The following is an 18,359-nucleotide window of genomic DNA, read 5'->3' on the forward strand; positions in this document are numbered from 1 at the left end:
CCATTCATATCAGGCTTGAACCCCCTTTCCCCACTTCATGTCCCACCGCTGTGGCTTTAAGCATCACTGACTTGTAATTTCATGCACATAACATACATTTCTATGCCTGTGGAGATTTCATCATTCTACTATTTCTTTCTACAATGCAATCTCTTCCTGAAATGCATCCTTGCCAAAATTTAGGGAAAAGAATACACATTCCTGGTAATGTTGGTACTAACCTAGTTGGCCATTTCTGGCATCTTTCACATGAAATTACATGTTCTTCTTAATTGGAAAAGCTCCTTAAAATGAACTAAAACATACTTTCATTAATAAATGCCTGAGCAATGATAAAACTTTTGGATTTGAACGGATAGTTTTTATTTATGCATAGCCAGGTGTTTAACATTTTATTTCATTATGTCGCCCTCTACAGGAAAGTTTAAAATACATTTTGGAAAATTTTATAATCAAAGGAAGGATGGATGATTTATTCATTTCATGAAAACTCAGCCCAAGGCTACTGACAGCTGCAATTCTCCTAGCCACTTCCACATAATTTTTAAAATGTGAAGGCCAGGAATGGTGCTGTTGACATTAATTTCAGGACAAGGAAGAGAAGGGCTAGGTATCTCTGGAGGAATCTCGGGGGGGATAAACAAAGACACTCGTGCAATGTTAGAGATTTCCGACTTCAGGTTGGCCTTATCAACAGCCTGAACAGCAATGAAGAGATCTGTGCCATTTTCAAAAGTGATGTTTTCTGGTGTAAACACAAAGACTTCCTCAGAGTTGGCCTCCTTCGGGATGAGATCAGATGTGTTCACTTGAATAGAATCATTGAACTTGTCTCTCAGATCCAGAATATTTGCACTTATTCTAATGATATACTTGTGAGCTGAAAAGAAAAAAAAAGTTTGTGGCATGTGATTCTCAAGTTGTAAAGAAGTTTAAAAGTCTATTAGAAACTATATCACCATCCCCTATGTTCCAATGAATAAATGTAATTGATGGTCCATATTTATAAGTATTAGTATACTTTTTACATTCTCGTTTGTGTATCTTGACAGAGTGATAAATATAAAACTGGATCAGGCATGACCTAAAGCCTTGGTCCGTATTTCTGTGCATGCTGCATGCACCTGACTGAGAAAGGAAGTTTTAAAATTACTGCTTATTGCTTTATTACTTATAGAGGAGATTTTGGTAGTGGTGGTTCTCAGACTTTAATGTGCATACAGAACACCCAGGGATCTTAAAATGCAGATTATGGTTCAGTAGGTCTGGTTGGGGGCTGGGGTTCTACATTTCTAACAAGATTCATGTGATGCCCATGCTGCAATCCAAAGACTACACGGTGCAGCAAAAATCTAGTAGGTTTCTTCCAAAGGCCAGTTCTGCTCCTTAGTAATCTATGCTCCACTCCCAATCCTTTCCAGGAGTTGTTTCTAAAAATGGGGTTTATTAAAGGACAGCTTGGCAATATTTCAAAAATAAAACGAAACAAAAAACAAAAAACAAAACCCTAAGGATTGCCTGTTACTGGTTGAAGTCTCTTAAAACTTAAAGTACGCCAGTTTTTCGGGTTCCAAACCTCTCATATTTAAAAATCCTAACCTTTCATTTCAGAGGACATTCAAGAGCCCTCTTGCCTTCTGCCTTCCACATGCATCACAACACACCCGCCTGCCTCACCTTCTTTTGCACCCCTGCGTGGCTGCTAAACTCCTTTACAGGGTGCATACCACATTCTGCTTACCTCTTCCATGATCATAATCGTCTCCAGGAGCTGTCCAAGTCAGATTAATAAATTCGTACCCGTGGATTTTTGCCTTAAGGTCAGTGATTTGGCAAGGTGGGAAGAGATCAGGTATGGGAGCCTGTGGGACACCAGAGGCCACAAATGAACCTCCTGAGGATGTTCTGCTGAAACACACTTGCTTGCTTTGAGGATCATTCTTATTAATTTCCGGTCTGGGTGGATTCCATTTTACTTCACCTGCATTATATTACATTATGTTATGTTATGTTACATTACATTGTAAGCATTGTATGACTATACTTCCTTCTCTTTGGTTATCAGAATGCCCTCTTGCTACTCTCCCCTTTGCCTTGTTTCCTCCCATACACAAAATTAATTTTAACTATTTGGTATAAAGATCCCAAATCAGGTTGCATCTGGGGAAAAAAAACAGAGAATCAGACATTTTCAGGAATAACAATTCTCATAATTTATTTTCATGACATTTGTCCTGGAATTGTTTCTCTTCCCATCTCTTTGTCTATCCTGATTTTACTCTTCCTCAGTCAGTTTAAATCCTACCTCTGTTTTAAGATTTTAAGAAATCTCTTGCACCTAGGTAATACTGTTGTTTTTATTATTTTTCCTATTTATTTGGTAATCATCTGGACTATCAAGAATTGCCTTGATTATTTATTCTATACATTTTTCTTTTCTCCATGTTCATGTTTTATCTTCCTTATTAGATTGCAGATTCTCATGAACTGTTTTATGTTGGGGTTCTAAAACGTTATGCTTTTGGAAGACTTCTTATTTTCTCATTGAATGCATGGGAAATTAGTGCATGAAGAAATCTCAATTTTTGTCACATTGTTGTTGAAAGGTTTTATAAAAGTAATCCTGGAATTCAACAAATACCCTGCCCTGCTCAGTCAGTAGGGTTCTCAGACTGTCTTTTCAATAAAAATATTCCATAATACCCTAACATGGCATTAGTCAGAATTTACTCTCTTATAAACTCTACTTCCTTAGCCCTTAAAATTTTTGTCTGTAGAGACAGATTGATTTTCATACCCATCAATCTCGTCTTGGGCAAAGATGAAGTGTATACGATAGCAAGTTCAGAGTTAGTATTCAATTTAACAATAGAGACTATCTCTCTTGGTATTAAGATTCATCAAAGGATAGAGGGAAAAACACTGACTTTCCAATGCCAGTCCAGGTCCTGCCACAGTTAGTTCTATCACAGTTAGACCAATAGTCTCCCTAGCCTCTGTTTCTCCATCTATAGAATGGGATAATTAGGAGAAAGTAATGTCCTAATGTGAGTAAAACACTGAGCATGAGGCTAGATATAGCCACCACACCGATCTCCCCTTGCCTTCTTCCCCTAACTCAGAAAGACGAACAAATGAAAATAAACTCAGGTGAAATATATAAAAGAGCTTTGGAAGCAATAGTGTCTTTTAAAGTGTTTTTTTTTTTTCTTTTCTGTGATCGCCTTTGCATCAGATACCACATGTCCTAGAATCCTCCTTTTACTGAGCACACACCCAACCAAGTAAAGAGGACAGTGGGAAGCTACTCAGAGGAGCTGTTCTTATAATACACCAGCACCAACACACTCTGCCCAAGACAGAGTAGAAATTGATGGAAAACAGGTCCTGGAACCCATGAGGACTAGTCTTGGTCCCAGTTCCAGCTCTAGTCTAGAGGATGTGTTTATTACCAAAGGTGGTATAGGAATGTCTGTTTCTTGGTACATAATTTCCCCGCACGCTTGCATGTGGGCTCTGTGTGCTGGTTGGTTGTAGATTCATCTACTAGTCTCCCTGGTCTCAGCAAGAGAAAGGAGACAGTGGACTTGAGATACTGATATATATAATAAGCCCTAAATTTCCTTATTCTATGGAAAGGCCAATATCAGTGGAAAGAGCTTCATTAAAAAATATTTAAAAATGGGGCGCCTGGGTGGCTTAGTCGGTTGAGCATCCCACTTCAGCTTAGGTCATGATCTCAGGGTTTGTGAATTCGAGCCCTGCGTCGGGCTCTGTGCTGACAGCTCAGAGCCTGGACCCTGCTTTGGATACTGTGTCTCCTCCTCTCTCTGCCCCTCCCATGCTCATGCTCTGTCTCTCTCTGTCTCTTAATAATAAATAAATGTTAAAAAAATTAAAAACAAATGTTTTAAAATTTATTAAAAATAATAGCAAACATTTATTGAACATTACTATTTACCAGCAACAGCTTATTAGATGTATTTCCCTGTTTGTTCCTCACAGCCACCATATGAGGTGGTTACCATTATTATTCCTATTTTACAAGTGAGGAAAATGAAGCACAAAGAGATTAACTAAAATACTTTATTTGCTAGAGGGCTCTAATATGAACCCAGGCAGTTGAAAGCTACTTTCAATCTATTGTTTTCAAGTGGAGGTTATTTTGCCTCTTAGAGGACAGTGGATGATGTCTGGAGACATTTTTGATTGTCATGACTGTGGGGGTTGCTTCTGATAACTAGTGAGTAGAGGGCAGAAATGCTAGTAAACATCCTACAATGCAAATGACAGCCCTCACAACAAAGAATTATGTGTCCCAAAATGTCAGTAGTTTTAATACTGAGAAACCCTGAAATTAAATTACACCATTCTCCTCACAGGCTTAATGGTTTTCTCTTGATCTCAAGCCTTTTACTCACGTCAGATGTGTTATTACAAACTTCTTACCATTCTCAATCCAGCCAGGTATGTACATGGCTCCATTCTGCTGGGGTATCAACCTCTGACTGGCTGCGTTTATTCCTCCAAGAGCCCACACTTTCACACTGTATCTACCATTTGCATCGTAAGCTGTAAAATACCTTGAATAGACGCCATCATCCTTAGTAGCATCAGCACCTTGACAGGGAAATGAAGGGATTAATGAATATCCTAAAGGCAGCTGGGCATTTGTATATTTCCAACTTATATGAAGGTTAAAATTTTTCAAAGCAAGGATAATGTCACACTATCTCCAAGAGAGTTTAGGATTTGATTGTGTTAAGAATGAGATCTACTTTTTCTTTGTGTGTGTGTGTGTGTGTGTGTGTGTGTGTGTGTGTGTGTGTGTAGCTTTATGTGTGTATATTTTGTCTTCCTGAATTGTTATCTTTCCTTTTGAAATCTGACATCATGCCGCGTGTCTCTGCTACATCCAACATAGCACCAGGTAACTATTCAATAAGTATCTTTTGAACTGAATTGAATTGCTGTACATTACTGGGGAGAAAAAAATGTTATATGATTATTTTTTTAAATTCATGACTTCTCACTAGGGTAGATTTAGGTAGGCAATTCATTTACAGAATTTGTTCTAGTAAGATTACTTGCAGCATAGTCATGTTCCTTCTAAAAAGAAATGTGGAATTCTCTTTCTCTCACTCGCTGTGTTAGATTCTTTAAAAAATAATGGACAATAATTTCACTTTGGGGGCAAGCTAATACAGAGTCTACATACACAGCGAAGTAACATATGACTGCATTTGAATTTATATCTGCTGTTTTCTAAATACGAAAGCCTCAGTTTCTTCATCTGTAATGTATGGTTTATATCTCAAAAGTGTGTGATGAAGATAAAAATGAAGATAACATAAGATAGTTATTACTTTTCCTCCTTCCCTTTTAGGGAGTGTGCAATATCCTCTGACAACTCCCTAGAGTCTCTGAGTTTATTGAGCTTAAGCCACTAATGTGTTTGGCCTTTGTGGAAGCAAAAGGTAGGCCTGTCTTCATGTTGTCCAACATTTTAAAATATAGGAATTGTGGGGAAGCAGAGAGCTCTCCCAACCAGACCCCCAGTAGTGGACTCCCCGCTTCTAACTATCCTCATCAGACCATGCCCTCTTTCTGTTTTCTTGGTTGCTTTTTGGAAAAGAAAGATGTATTTTCCAATTTTTTGAATGGTTACCTGCTCCATTGTCCAATAATTCCAGGGTAACTGTTTTACCATTCACTGATTCTATTATGGCTGTGACAGTGGCCCTGAGGATCGGTGAGGCTCCTTGATGAATCTTTGCATAAACTGTCATAGCGCTAGGGAATTTTCCTGTGTTTTTGTTAATTTTAGAGGTCACTGTAATTGGAGGCACAGTAGCACTTGATGGACGGGAAGTGACAGTCAGAGTCAGGGTTTGTGAGCTTGCTTGCAGACTGTAACTCCAAATGCCAACCTAATCAAAACAAATGGAGACATTTCCAATTAATAACCATAGGTGACACAGACCTGACTTCAATGCCACCTATAGGAAAAGCTTATCTGATACAAGCATTTTACAAGCATATCGAAGAAGATCTTTGATATTCTGTCAGCCAAGGGAAACTTAGGTACATTTGGAATGACTACATGGTTCTTAGCGTCAAGAAAATTGTAATTTGGGAAAATGAGGTCAGAAAGCTGTGTCCTTATCATTGCTTGGTTTCTAAAAAGCAGTATCAAATAATTGGGTTCCTGAAGTAGAGAAAATGTTTTTCATGATCCCATAGTTTCAAGGACCATTTTGCATCTTGACTCCTACGTAATTTGAAAGTTCTCCTTTTAGTACATGGAGAAAACATCACCAATTTCCTTTCTCTTGATTTGCTGTCATACTAATGAGACAGAGAATTAGATGGAGAATTTTCCGTGTTCTCCCTTTCATTCAATACTAACTCTCCTTTTAGCAACCATGCACATTTAAAAAGCTATGATTTTTAAGAGTCTCTTATGATTTGTCTCTCTTCCACTCTAACCTCTTTTTTTTCCTTCCCCTCTTAAAAACTGAGAACAAACTGAGGGTTGATGGGGGGTGGGAGGGAGGGGAGGGTGGGTGATGGGTATTGAGGAGGGCACATTTTGGGATGAGCACTGGGTGTTGTATGGAAACCAATCCGACAATAAACTTCATATATTGAAAAAAATAAATAAATAAAAATGAGAATGTATTTCAAAAAATAAAAATAAAAAAATAAATAAAAAGCTATGATTATTTTGTCCAAATGTGAGAAGGATAAAACCTGGCCCCATACCTTGGCAGTGCCTGGGATTTGGAGGTAGGCCATTTTGGTGTTTGCGTCCACTACAAAGCCATCCTGTTTCTTTTTACTAGGATCCCAGAGAAGGATTTTGGGAGGCTGTTTTGTCCAGGTGATGAGAAATAAAGTGTCTTTCCCCACAGTGCTGTCCACAAGCACTGTGCCGTTCATCCACTGATTGTTCTGGAGGGTTAATCCCTTACTCTCAAGCTGTTAAGAAAAACAACTCTTTACATACTGGAGAATAGAGCCCGCATCACACAGTCTCTTCCACTCTGCTTCCAGCTCTCAGTTGCCCCATTAAAAGCTTTCAGTGATGCCTGAGTTCTTGGTTTGGTACTTAGGCCTAGTCATGATTGAATTTTAAATTACCTTTCTTCCAATCTTAGCTTCCAAGATGTATATTCCTATACCCAAACCAGACTACTTCCCCAAATGACACTCATGAATCCATGACTCTGACTTTATTATACTCTGCTTTCCCTGGAAATCTGTATGTTAATCTCCTTTTGTTCAAGCTTTATCAATCCTCCAAAATTTGGTTCAAATGTCACTTTCTCTGTGAAACTTTTTCTGACGTCCATCTGACTTACTAGCTGAGAATAATCTCTCCCTCTTGTGAGTTCCCATAGAATCTTGATTCTATCAGTCCTTTGATATTCTCAGAGTGTGTTTTGCTTTATACCTACTAGTGTTTATACCTCATCTTGTTTACTAGACTATAAACTCTTAAGGGGACTGACTGGGACTTTTTTTTCCATCCACATATGGATCATTTGGATTGCAAATAATCAATTACTAGGTCAAGTGTTATTGCAGGCCCTGTGAAGATAAATGAAGTAAGTCAAGGGCCAAGGCAGATTTGCTGTTTGGAGCAGAATGAAGGAATGGTAGAGCAGGAACTGAGGTGGGGAAGACTTAACGGGACTTTTACAGAGAATGTGACCTCAAGGATTGTCTCCCAGATAATTATTTCTCATCCTTAAACTGATATCTATGAGAAGGCAGGGTGACCTGTGATGGGATCAGATTTTCTAATTTCATAGGTAGTTTTGATCTTGGATGTGGAGAAATTGAAGGGCTCTTAGATCTGATTTTTATGGCAGGTAGGTAAATGAGTTCTGCTCATTTCTCTATCTCTCTCCCCGTTAGGTTTCCAAAATACAAAAATAATGGTCAGAAACTGCCTGATTATGAACTTGTCCTTTCATCAGTTTAATTACTTTTTTTTCAGACACCATCCTCCAATTTCCAGACTGGACTCCTGAGTTTAATTTTTTGAATATGAGCTAGGATTACCCAAATGAGTATAGTCTTCTCTAATTGAATAAATGCTACACTGGTAGCCCAGAAAGCCTGTTGCTTCAAAATTTGTCATTATTTGGTTTTGACATTATAGTATTCCTTTACGTTTGTCCAAATTTTCACAATAAAATTGTGAAATCACGATGAAATTATCACAATAAAACTCATAATTCACACACGTGAGTTCTGATTTTTCACTCTGAGGTTTAAAAATTCATAGGAGTAGCTTTTGAAACTATTCAAGGAAAACATTTAAAATACATTTGTTCTTTTCGTAAAAAATAGCCTCAAGACTTTTGAAAGAAAATTTGGTTTTCTTGAAATTTTAGAACAAGAAGGGTCCAAGAATGTTTTCTGGTTCATACCTGGCTGAGGTCCAGAAAGATGAAGTTCTTAACCCACAGTTATAGAGTCAATGGCAGGCCCAGGCCCAGGATCCAGGTGTCTTGACTGACATCATGGGCTTTTCACAGAACAAAACACTTTCCACCCATTATAAGAAACTCTTGGCAAATATAAGGGGTTTGAGGTAATGGAAAAATAGAGCAAGTAATCCCCGAACACTTACTTGTTCCAGAAAATTTGTTTTAAGATGATCTACTGTGAAGAAAATTCTGACCCAATTATATTGCTACGGGTGCTTGTTAGCAGATGTTAAAAATGAATTCTTGGACCTATTATATTTTATGTTGCTGGTTTCCATGAGGAAGTCAGTTAGCATTGTTTCCAAACAAGTAAACACTAATTGCTTTGTTTAAATAAGTAGTGTTTTATTTTAGGAATAATGTCTAATGTCAGGCTGAAACTTCTATTTTTAATTTTAATCTACTACTAGAAGAATATAGTACTTAGGAGTTTTAACCATTAAACTCTCCATCTTGGCTATGATTATTTATAAACATGAAAAACCAAAGAGTAAAAATTCTGACCTGGATAGAGCGCTGGGAGTCAGCTCCATTTCCAGATGAAAGGGCTCCAAAAGCATCAATGAGGCCGTTGTTCTGAGCCTGATCTGAAGCATATGTCTGTAAACCTCCTAAAATGCAATTACATTATCAGAAGTTGTTTTCTAGAAAGCAAGTTTTTGCAGCATTTTAGCTATTGTTAAGACAGCAGAATATGTGAAATATTTTGTTGCATTATTAAGGTATTAATTGATCAATATCAAATAGGCATCCAGATGAACTCAGAAGCTGCTACTAATTTTTTAATCATACTAAATAATAGCTTTAGCAACATCTCAGTTGCCCAACTATGTCAATTATTTGTAAAGCAGCCATGGATCTCTGATAGGTCAAAAATAATATTATAAAATTTCATGTTTTAAAAGTCATGCACTTTCATATAAGAGAATTCATTAAGCCTTATTCCAAGCCTATTGATTTATTCTTATTTTAGACATAATCCTAACAAGCTTCAATTTTGAGTTTTCCCCTAAATCATAAAACATGTATATGTAGCAACAGCAAGAAATAACAGCTGACAAAGAAGAGTTATAGAAAAGTGTAATATGTAGTAAAAAAAAAAAAAAAAAAAGATTATAAACCAGGTCTCGCAGTCTTGGGCTATTTAGAACATATGTAACTAAGATAGTTGATGTGAAAGTACTTTTAAACAATTAATGCCATCCAAAGTTTAAGGTCAGTATTTTGGTAATGTTCTTGGAACCTCACTCAGATACCCTTACCTAGACAAGTGAATCTCTCCCCAGCTGCTCTGAGTGTTAGCTGCTAATGGCAGATAGCTACCCCTTTGTCCAGAGAGTTGGCTTACCCAAAGGGGCTATACTTGCCAGAGAAATAACATGCCCCTTCACCTCCAACTTGCCTCAACTCTTCATAGCCACTGACTGATGGACACAGTGCTACAAAAGGTCAGCCCTTTTACCTCAAGATTGCACCAGGTGTGTGATGCAATTCCAGATCGAAAGCCCACCGTGGGCTTAGACTTCAGCTAGACTCTAAATCCATTTCTGTGCTTACGTCTTTCCCCTGCCCTATCCTACTTCCAATTCTCCTGTTCTCCTGAGGGCTCTCCTTCTATAACTCCCTGTCTCAGGCTCTGTTTCTAGGAAACCCAACTTAAGACAAGTAAGCAGTCTTAAGCAGATAGGAGCAAGCAGTCCTATCATTTTACCTGCCTCGGAAGGCAACTCACATAATAATTGATATGCATAATCCTGGCCCTAAGTTAAAAAAAATGTGCCCATTTACTCTGCTAAAGAAGCCAGGCATATATGGAATCTATGTTAACCATCTGTCTCTGTATGTGAGTTAGAAGCACAAAATATTAATGTCTTATGGAGAAACTGCATTGTTTTCTACATTTTCAGAGTGATCTTCTCTCTGTGTGGTTCAGTAGACCCTTTGCTCCACCTCTGCTACTCCTTATTAAAGTCTCTGCTTGGAGATCATCCTCCTGGAACCTTCTTCCCTCAACAAAGTCAAGGCTTTCTATTCTTTCTTTTTATTCAAGTGCTTTCTACCGCTAATATGGTACTTGTATCATGGTATTATGTGGTTAGTGGCTTGTCATCTGTCCCCCTTGGGTCTCTTAGCCAGCTGAAAACTGGAAGAGAGTGGTTCCTGGGTAACCTATTAGATTCTATCCAGTCCTCACAAAGTGTCTGGGAGGAGAGACCTGCATCCTAACTAGAGTGCTGTGCTGATTCCCATCTTCCTCCAGACTGCCCTAATCCTAGAACCAAGGCCTTAAAATAAATGGGTAGAGTTAGTTCTAATGGTCATTTGGGAGGAAGGGCAGGTAGTTGGTTAATAAGATTATCCCTCTCTCTATATATCCCACCCTTCTCCTTCTCCTCAGTTCACTGGAGCTTGCAGTGCAGTAGAAGCGGCAATTCAGTGGGATGCAGCAGGCCACTCTTCACCTGTCATTTTAGACAGCTCCTCTAGTTCTTTTGCTGCAGAGGGTCCTAGGGCGACTGTGTGGATGATGGCTCCGCTTTGTTTCACCTCGTTAAAGCATGAGCTTATCGTGTTATCCTCCCCATCAGTCAGTAGCACGATTTCAGATCCATCTGTTGAGTATTTCTTCCTAATAACCTGAGAACATAATTCAGGGCATGAGTTATCAGGGTGCCCAAGGTATTGGGAAAACTGCATTTAAAGGGAATGAGAAGAGAAATTCCAGAGGCAATAAACGAGTGCCTGAGAATGGTCACATATCTTTCTATCTTGAAATGATTAATTTTAAATCAACAACTTTCATGGAACTTGACAGTAGTGTTTTCTCTTGGTTACCCTGCTATGGAGCAGGCTCCATTAAGAGGGATACAAGACAGTTCTAGGGATGGACACCACTGTGGAAGCAGCAAAGGAGGTTTTTCTAGTTTCTTTCACATGATCTCTCCTTGACAGCTTTCAGAGGTCCCCAGATATTCTCAGAAACTACCTTCACTGAATGAGAATAATATTTTGGAGATATGAGACTCAGGGCAGATTTTAGCTTATAAAATGGTTGGCATTGGTTCTGACTGGTAAGTACCCGGGTCCCGTGAGTTGTTAATAGTTTTTAATATTCCCTCTAATAAAAACAAATAATTTCATTACTATTAACCCACAGTTCCTAGTTGTCTTATGACATCTACGTTTCAACCATTCCTTATGACACAGATTATAGCTTTTTACATTGTATAGAACCAACCTTTTACCAATGTTGGATAAGTTATGATAGAAGGAAAATTAGATTAGAAAATAGTGATGTTCATTTCAGAAGAGGAAGGCAAGAGTCCACTCTTCCCCTAAGAAGAGTAGAAGGGAGACCCAGAAGTAGGGGAGACAAGCAATCAAGCCTAAGCAATCTTCTCTGGACCAGACTGTCAGAAAGGGAAGGCACCTTAAGTAGCTTGAAATGAAAGCTAAGAACAGAGGGGACTTCTGCCCCACTCTGTTTGGACTCTGAGAGAGGGCTGCCACCCAAGGAAAGAGGGAAGAACTACGACTGCTGCTGCATGTAGGAGTCCAGAGCTCACGATCCTCTCAGCCATGGCTGTGGCCTTGATTTGACCAAGTTGCAGAGCCTGAGAGGCCAGGGAAAGGGCTTCATTTGGATTCTTGTGTCCTACTCCCCATCACTGCTACATGCCATGGAAAACATGCAGAAGTTCCCACATACACCGTAGGGAAGACAGAAGTTGGCAGATAAGAGAACAGGTCATCTTGCCAGACAGGCTGAGGGGTGTACAGTCTGCTCAGGGGCTGAATGGAGGACATGGGGTGCTCAGGGCTCTGCTCCAATAGTGAGAGCCAGAGTGGGGCTGAGTCAGCCAGGAAGGATCACCGGGCCCTGATCAAACCTGGAGAGCAAAGTCCAGTGGGCACTTCAGCAGATACAAGAGCCCAGAACAGACCTGACATGGGTCCTGCAGCAGGAAACAATGGGGAACTTAAGGACAGCGTAGGACCCAAAGCCCTTTACCTCATCACTGTAAAGTCACATATAAGCTCCTCCCACCCCACATCTGGACTCCATTGGGCAAGAGGAGCATGTAAATTCCAGTTGTGTCTCTCACACTCTCTCTCACCCATCTGAGAGGAAAATGCAGAACCAGAAGTTCTGTCTTCACCACCAGGCCATCTGGCATTAGTCATCTCCCCTAAGGTTTTGCATAGCGGGAGTTTAGTCTAACACATCAGCGATTTCAATGTCAGTTCCCCTCCTTCATTTGGTTCTTTAATCAAAGCTTGGGTGAGTGGTAGAGGCCAGAGAATCCAGATGCACACAGGCATCTGGAGAAGGGATCTGCAGCTGACTGTTCAAACAATGGAAACCACTTTTAAAGAACTAAACTTCAAGGTAGAATAAAAGGTCTAGAGGGACAGACCGAATGTGAGGAAATTGTCCACATGCAACAGTGTCTGTTGTCCACATGCAACAGTGTGAGCTGGGTACTAACTATTCCTGCTGCTGCTTGGGAATCTGGAACAGCCCCAATGATGTATTGTGCTCCACAGCAGGCAGAAGGCCAACCTGCCCAAGATGCCACAGATATTCTGAGACCTTAGCCAGCCAGCTTCTCTCAGCCTCTTATTCTTTGTTTCATGGGGCTAAATATCTTCTAAAGAAATATTCAATACTGATTGATATATTTGGAGCAATTAAGAATCAGGTGCCATCAGATAACTCAGTTCAATTTTATTTATTGAGAACCTTCTGTATAAAAGATATTGTGCCAGCAGCCTGGGAGGTAAAGAGATAAGTCCTGTTCCTAAAGAAATTTTGCTTGAGTGAAGTGCATGATTAGAAAGTAAGACAGAAGACCTAGAAGTCGTAAGAGATTTTTTTTTTTAAAGTTCACAGTGTTTAGAGAGATTCTCTACAGTTGAAGGAATCAGGAAAGATGTCAAGAAGTAGGTGGCGTCTGTGATGTATCTTTGAAGAATGAATGGGATTTGAATTACAGGAGAGGGAGGAGAAAGTATTCCAAGTGGGGAGCCTAGCGAAGGTGTGGAAGTGCTGAAGGACAGGTGATCTAATTTGCTTAAACATAGGACACCTGGAAGAGAATCCCTGCCAGGTAAACACAGAAAGGTAGGTAGGCCCCATATTATGATAGAACTTAATATTAGAGGAAATTTGACTTAATTTGTTGAAAACAGAGAGACGTTTAGGAAACAAATTGTAAACATTGACAGATTATAGGGAATTTGTCTTACAGCAAATGCCGATCGAAGCCCAGAGCAGATGGACGTTCCTCCTGTGGCCACGGTTGGTAAGCTTTTGGTGAGGGCATTCCTTTCCACATCACTGTTTATCTGTATGAGTTCACTTTGTACATGGGCAACACTGTCAAATGTCACCATCCCAACCCAGGACCCTTGCTCAACCGTCTGCAGAAGGAAAAGTTTGCCGGCTTGGTTCAGTCGATTAAGACGGTCACCATTCTGAACGAAGAAGTAGAAGAAAGGCAGTCAGTTGGGTTTAGATGAGCGGACTAATAACAGAACAGTCTAGAGGAAATTTGGAAGTAGCTCCCTCAACACAGAGTAAATGACAACAAGCTTATTCAAGGCCTTTATATTAAATTAGATTTCTGTATTAAATTTCTCCTTTATATTTAGTAACATCTTTGGGTAGAATTTTAGGGCCTTTGTATAAGTGGCCCTAAAAGAGCAAATCAGATTTGGCTTTAGTTTGATCATTAGATCACTGCTTTAGTAACAGTTCTATAGATCTACATATTATCAGTGAAACATAAAAAATGTTAAGGCTATGCACTTTATCAGATCAGTGCTCATAAATTGAAAGCTAATTTAATTTGGCAAATGAGACACTTGATGCTGAAATTTCTGTTGAATAGAGTTGAGGTGGGTGTTTCTGATGGTCATGTTATTGTTGTAACTGTTCTGACCCTAAGAGTTGTGTTTATTCCCAACCTGTTACAAATTGCAGTCCAGATCATAGCATATGCAAATGTGAGACCAGAGTCCAGAAGAGCAAGACACAGTGAACATACCGCCATGCTTCCAGACTTATCAAGGACTAAGCACACAATTCTTTGTCCTATCTGCAGCAATGAAAATGTGGGCGTGGGTGGCTGTGTCGTCATAGGAGTGGTTTTCTTAAAGTCCTCAGAATCGCTAATCACTTCCCATGTGCTTCGGAGATTGCATTTTTGGTTTTGCAGGTTTGGGGCTTCTTTATTGTGGTTTTTTTCTGTACAGAATTCAACCACCTGAAATTGTCAATAAAATTATAGAGATAAATAATAGAGAAGGGTATTTAAATCCCTTGCCCTCCTTCCTAGTCTGCCCGGCTAACTCATCAACTTGGCTTAATCCCACAGTCACTCCAGAACACTGCTGGGGAAGTTCACAGTCATAATTCAGAGTTCCAGTCTCATACCATGTCTTCAACCTTATTGGATCCTTAGTGTTCATCAGCAATCTAGATCTGCTCTTGGCTTCCTTCCTACTTCTAAAATTTGCCATTTCAAGCCATCACCACTATCTACAAGCCACCCATTTCTTAACATTTCTCTGCTGGTACCATCCTATCTCTCCATCCTCTTACTTCCCACTCACTTACCAACACCCTACATCCCAGCTCTTTCCACTAAGATGTTCCACAGGCTCCTCAACCTTCGTGTGTTCATAATTGAACCTATGCCCTTTCCTTTAACTCTGCTCCTCCTCCTCTTGCATTTTCTAACTTTTAAAAAAAAATTTTTTTTAACCGTTTATTTATTTTTGAGACAGGGAGAGACAGAGCATGAACAGGGGAGGGTCAGAGAGAGGGAGACACAGAATCTGAAACAGGCTCCAGGCTCTGAGCTGTCAGCACAGAACCCGACGTGGGGCTCGAACTCACGGACCGCAAGATCATGACCTGAGCCGAAGTCGGCCGCTTAACCGACTGAACCACCCAGGCGCCCCTGCATTTTCTAACTTAAGTCACCACTATCCACACAACCACCTAAGTCAGGAAATCCTATCGTCTTCCTTCTACCAAATAACCAAGATCCATATATTTCACTCTCTCTCCAGTTCATCATTTTTCTCCTTCTCCATTGGAATCTCCCTCATTCAAGCCCTCATGGCCCGTGACTCAGACTATTTTGGTCTCCTATCTGACTTTTCCATCTTGTTTGCCCTCCAGTTGGTCCACTGCGCAGCTTTTAGAAACATCTTCTTTCTTATTTCTGTACTCAAGACCCTTTGGTGGCTAATCATTGTTCATACACTGTAATTTGTACTATTTCACAGAACAAGGAGCAATCTGTGTTTAGATTTTTGCATCACTCTACATCCTCACTCTGCCTGTGCATCCCAAGTCTTTTAATTTCCCCCCACTGTGATCCATAAATTCTCAAACTTGCCTTGTTTTATATCTCTATGCCTTTGCTCATGGTTCCCACTTTGTCAAGGAATTCCTTTTCCTCTGTCTTCTGCATTGTGAACTTTACCTTCATTTTCAGCCAAAAGGTCATTTTCAAATTGTTTTTTCATTTCCTACCTTCCCTCCAGAGAATTTCTACTCAGCCCTTTGGCTTTCCAATACCCCGTGGATGCTTCAGTAAGATCCCTTTAACATCGTTAGTACACTTATTCGGCTATAAACCGAATATAGCAGAAAACTGACTCATTAAATTTTGCTTTCTCAAAACTTGGTTCAGTGTCTGATACATAATAAAAGCTCAATATAAGTTTGTTGTTTTTTGAGTAACTCTAAAATCTGCGTGTCAGGTTTTTTTTTTTAATCTGCAAAAGGGTAATAGTTATTATGCAAGAATTATATGAGAACATACGGAATAGGGTCCATACTAACACAGTCAGTAAATGAAAGTTTCCTCCCCTTTCTTAAGTATTTACATTGCTAGCATTTGGGGGGATTAAAAAAGGTGGCATAGTATGCAAAGAATGTGTAACCTCATTCCTCCTCTCAGACTATTATTCGCAGTATTATCATTCAATTAAAAATCCTAAATATCCAGGATTCTAGTAATATAGAAAGTAATAATTAGGTGTAAAGCACTTATTTTTTTTTGTTTTCATTCTCCAGGTCATTTTGGTAGTGTTTCCATAATATCATTATGGCTACATATTAGCAGGGGTTCTGAAAAACTTGTATGTGAACTCCAGGCAGAGGTTCCTAAACCTGATCATGCATTAAATTTAACTTTGTGGTTAATCTAAAACATAATGAGGGCCCTCTCTTGAAAGTTTCTGAATAAGTCTAGAAATAGACTGCAAAGCCAGAGTGAAGGATGGGCCTTTTGGACCATGGTACATCACATTTTTAAAACTTACACCACATTTTTATTGACAGAATCTTGCAAGTTACTTCGCCTTCTATTTCAAAAGGAAAACATAATTTTATATGAGACTGAAAGACAGGAGAATCTCCCCACAAAGTCTCTCCACTGATTTTAGTTAGTGATAAACTGATGCATTTAGTTTTAGTTTATGCAAATTTGCTGATATATATATTTAACACTAATAAGGATAATTTGTCAAATTTATTATATACCAGTTGGTCATTTAAAAAAACATTAGGACACATTTAAAAACTACTTAAAACTATTAAAACTATGTTCAAACCCCTTATAGGCAGCAACACTCTTAAAGGATTGAAAATTTCAGTTAACAACCAAAAGCAAATATGCAGACTGAAAAGAGATCTCTGCAAATTAAATTTAAGGCTACTTTTTATTAATGAATAAAAAGAAGTGCCTAATTCTCTTGGGTAAATTTCTTAGTTAACCAAAAATTGTTGTGCTTGTCTGCCTTTAAGGATATTTGAGATGATTCTAAGCAGTGAAACCACAGGCTCATGGGAGGGAGATGATGGGAGTCTCACTAATGGACCTAAAGAGGGGGTGCGGGGTGCGGGGGGGAGATAATGAATTTATCGCTGATTTTGTACTCCCAGTTTCTCCCACAGAGAATCAGCTGCTCACTGGTGATTTCCTAAAATTTGATCCTTTCTTGCAGCAATCAGGGATAAGATACTTCACTAAATTCATAAGTGTCAAGAAGACAAAAATACAAGAACAGAATACTTACAGAATCAATACTTTGTGCAAACATTATGGAAGCCTTCACAGTCTGCAGGCTATGAGGTATGAACTCACATCCTTGTTCATACAGCCCTGTTACTTTGTCGAGTTTGCACGATTTGGTGACACAGCTGCCTCCCTGACACTTGTTTATTACATTTTTGCCAGTAATATCTGCCGAACATCTGAAAATACATTAATACGTTTAGGTGCTGTAATCATTTTGAAGGGTTATTAGACTGTGGTCAGGTTGTTCTGATGTCTACAATTTCCTCTTATAAACAAATAGATCACCTTAAATAGCAAAATTATTAAATTCTCATCAGAGTCATTTTTATTTGCCAGAAAGTATCTGAAGAGTTCCCCAAACAGTATCAGAATTTGTTTCTTTGCAGCAGAAAAGCTAACTCTGGCTTATGGCTGTTGTCAGAATTAATAAACTTCCAAGTCCTTAGCTACCTCCTAATCTAGGACCCTCATTGCTAGAAAATCAGGAACTCTCTTTTGTTTCCCTCAAAATGCTTACAGACATTTCCTGTTTTTATAGTTATACAATTTTTGATATTTCTTATATGTTCGTAGGTATTTTAGATTTTTCTTTATATGCTTATGAGTTTGTGGCTATTATAAATGGACGACTTTCCCCCAAATTTTATTTATTAAAAATTTTTTGATGTTTATTTATTTTTGAGAGAGAGAGAGAGAGAGAGCGTGAGCAGGGGAGGGGCAGAGAGAGAGAGGGAGACACAGAACTGGAAGCAGGTTT

General features: G+C 39.1%; 1 protein-coding gene across 1 annotated transcript in view; it reads right to left on the minus strand.

The window, feature by feature from the left end:
- Positions 1-375: 375 nt before the first annotated feature.
- CLCA1 (chloride channel accessory 1) overlaps positions 376-18,359 on the minus strand; it is a 30,841-nt gene continuing 12,857 nt past the window's right edge. Inside the window, exons 5-14 of the mRNA XM_060623204.3 lie at positions 17,601-17,778; positions 14,552-14,770; positions 13,752-13,979; positions 10,964-11,138; positions 9,006-9,112; positions 6,766-6,981; positions 5,669-5,930; positions 4,450-4,620; positions 1,742-1,981; positions 376-880 (exon numbers count right to left, since the gene is read on the minus strand). Of these exons, the coding sequence (XP_060479187.2) occupies positions 492-880; positions 1,742-1,981; positions 4,450-4,620; positions 5,669-5,930; positions 6,766-6,981; positions 9,006-9,112; positions 10,964-11,138; positions 13,752-13,979; positions 14,552-14,770; positions 17,601-17,778 (2,185 nt within the window). The 3' untranslated portion in view covers positions 376-491. The remainder of the gene's footprint in view (positions 881-1,741; positions 1,982-4,449; positions 4,621-5,668; positions 5,931-6,765; positions 6,982-9,005; positions 9,113-10,963; positions 11,139-13,751; positions 13,980-14,551; positions 14,771-17,600; positions 17,779-18,359) is intronic.

Source organism: Panthera onca, chromosome C1, assembly GCF_046562875.1.
Source record: "Panthera onca isolate mPanOnc1 chromosome C1, mPanOnc1 haplotype 2, whole genome shotgun sequence".
NCBI lineage: Eukaryota > Metazoa > Chordata > Mammalia > Carnivora > Felidae > Panthera > Panthera onca.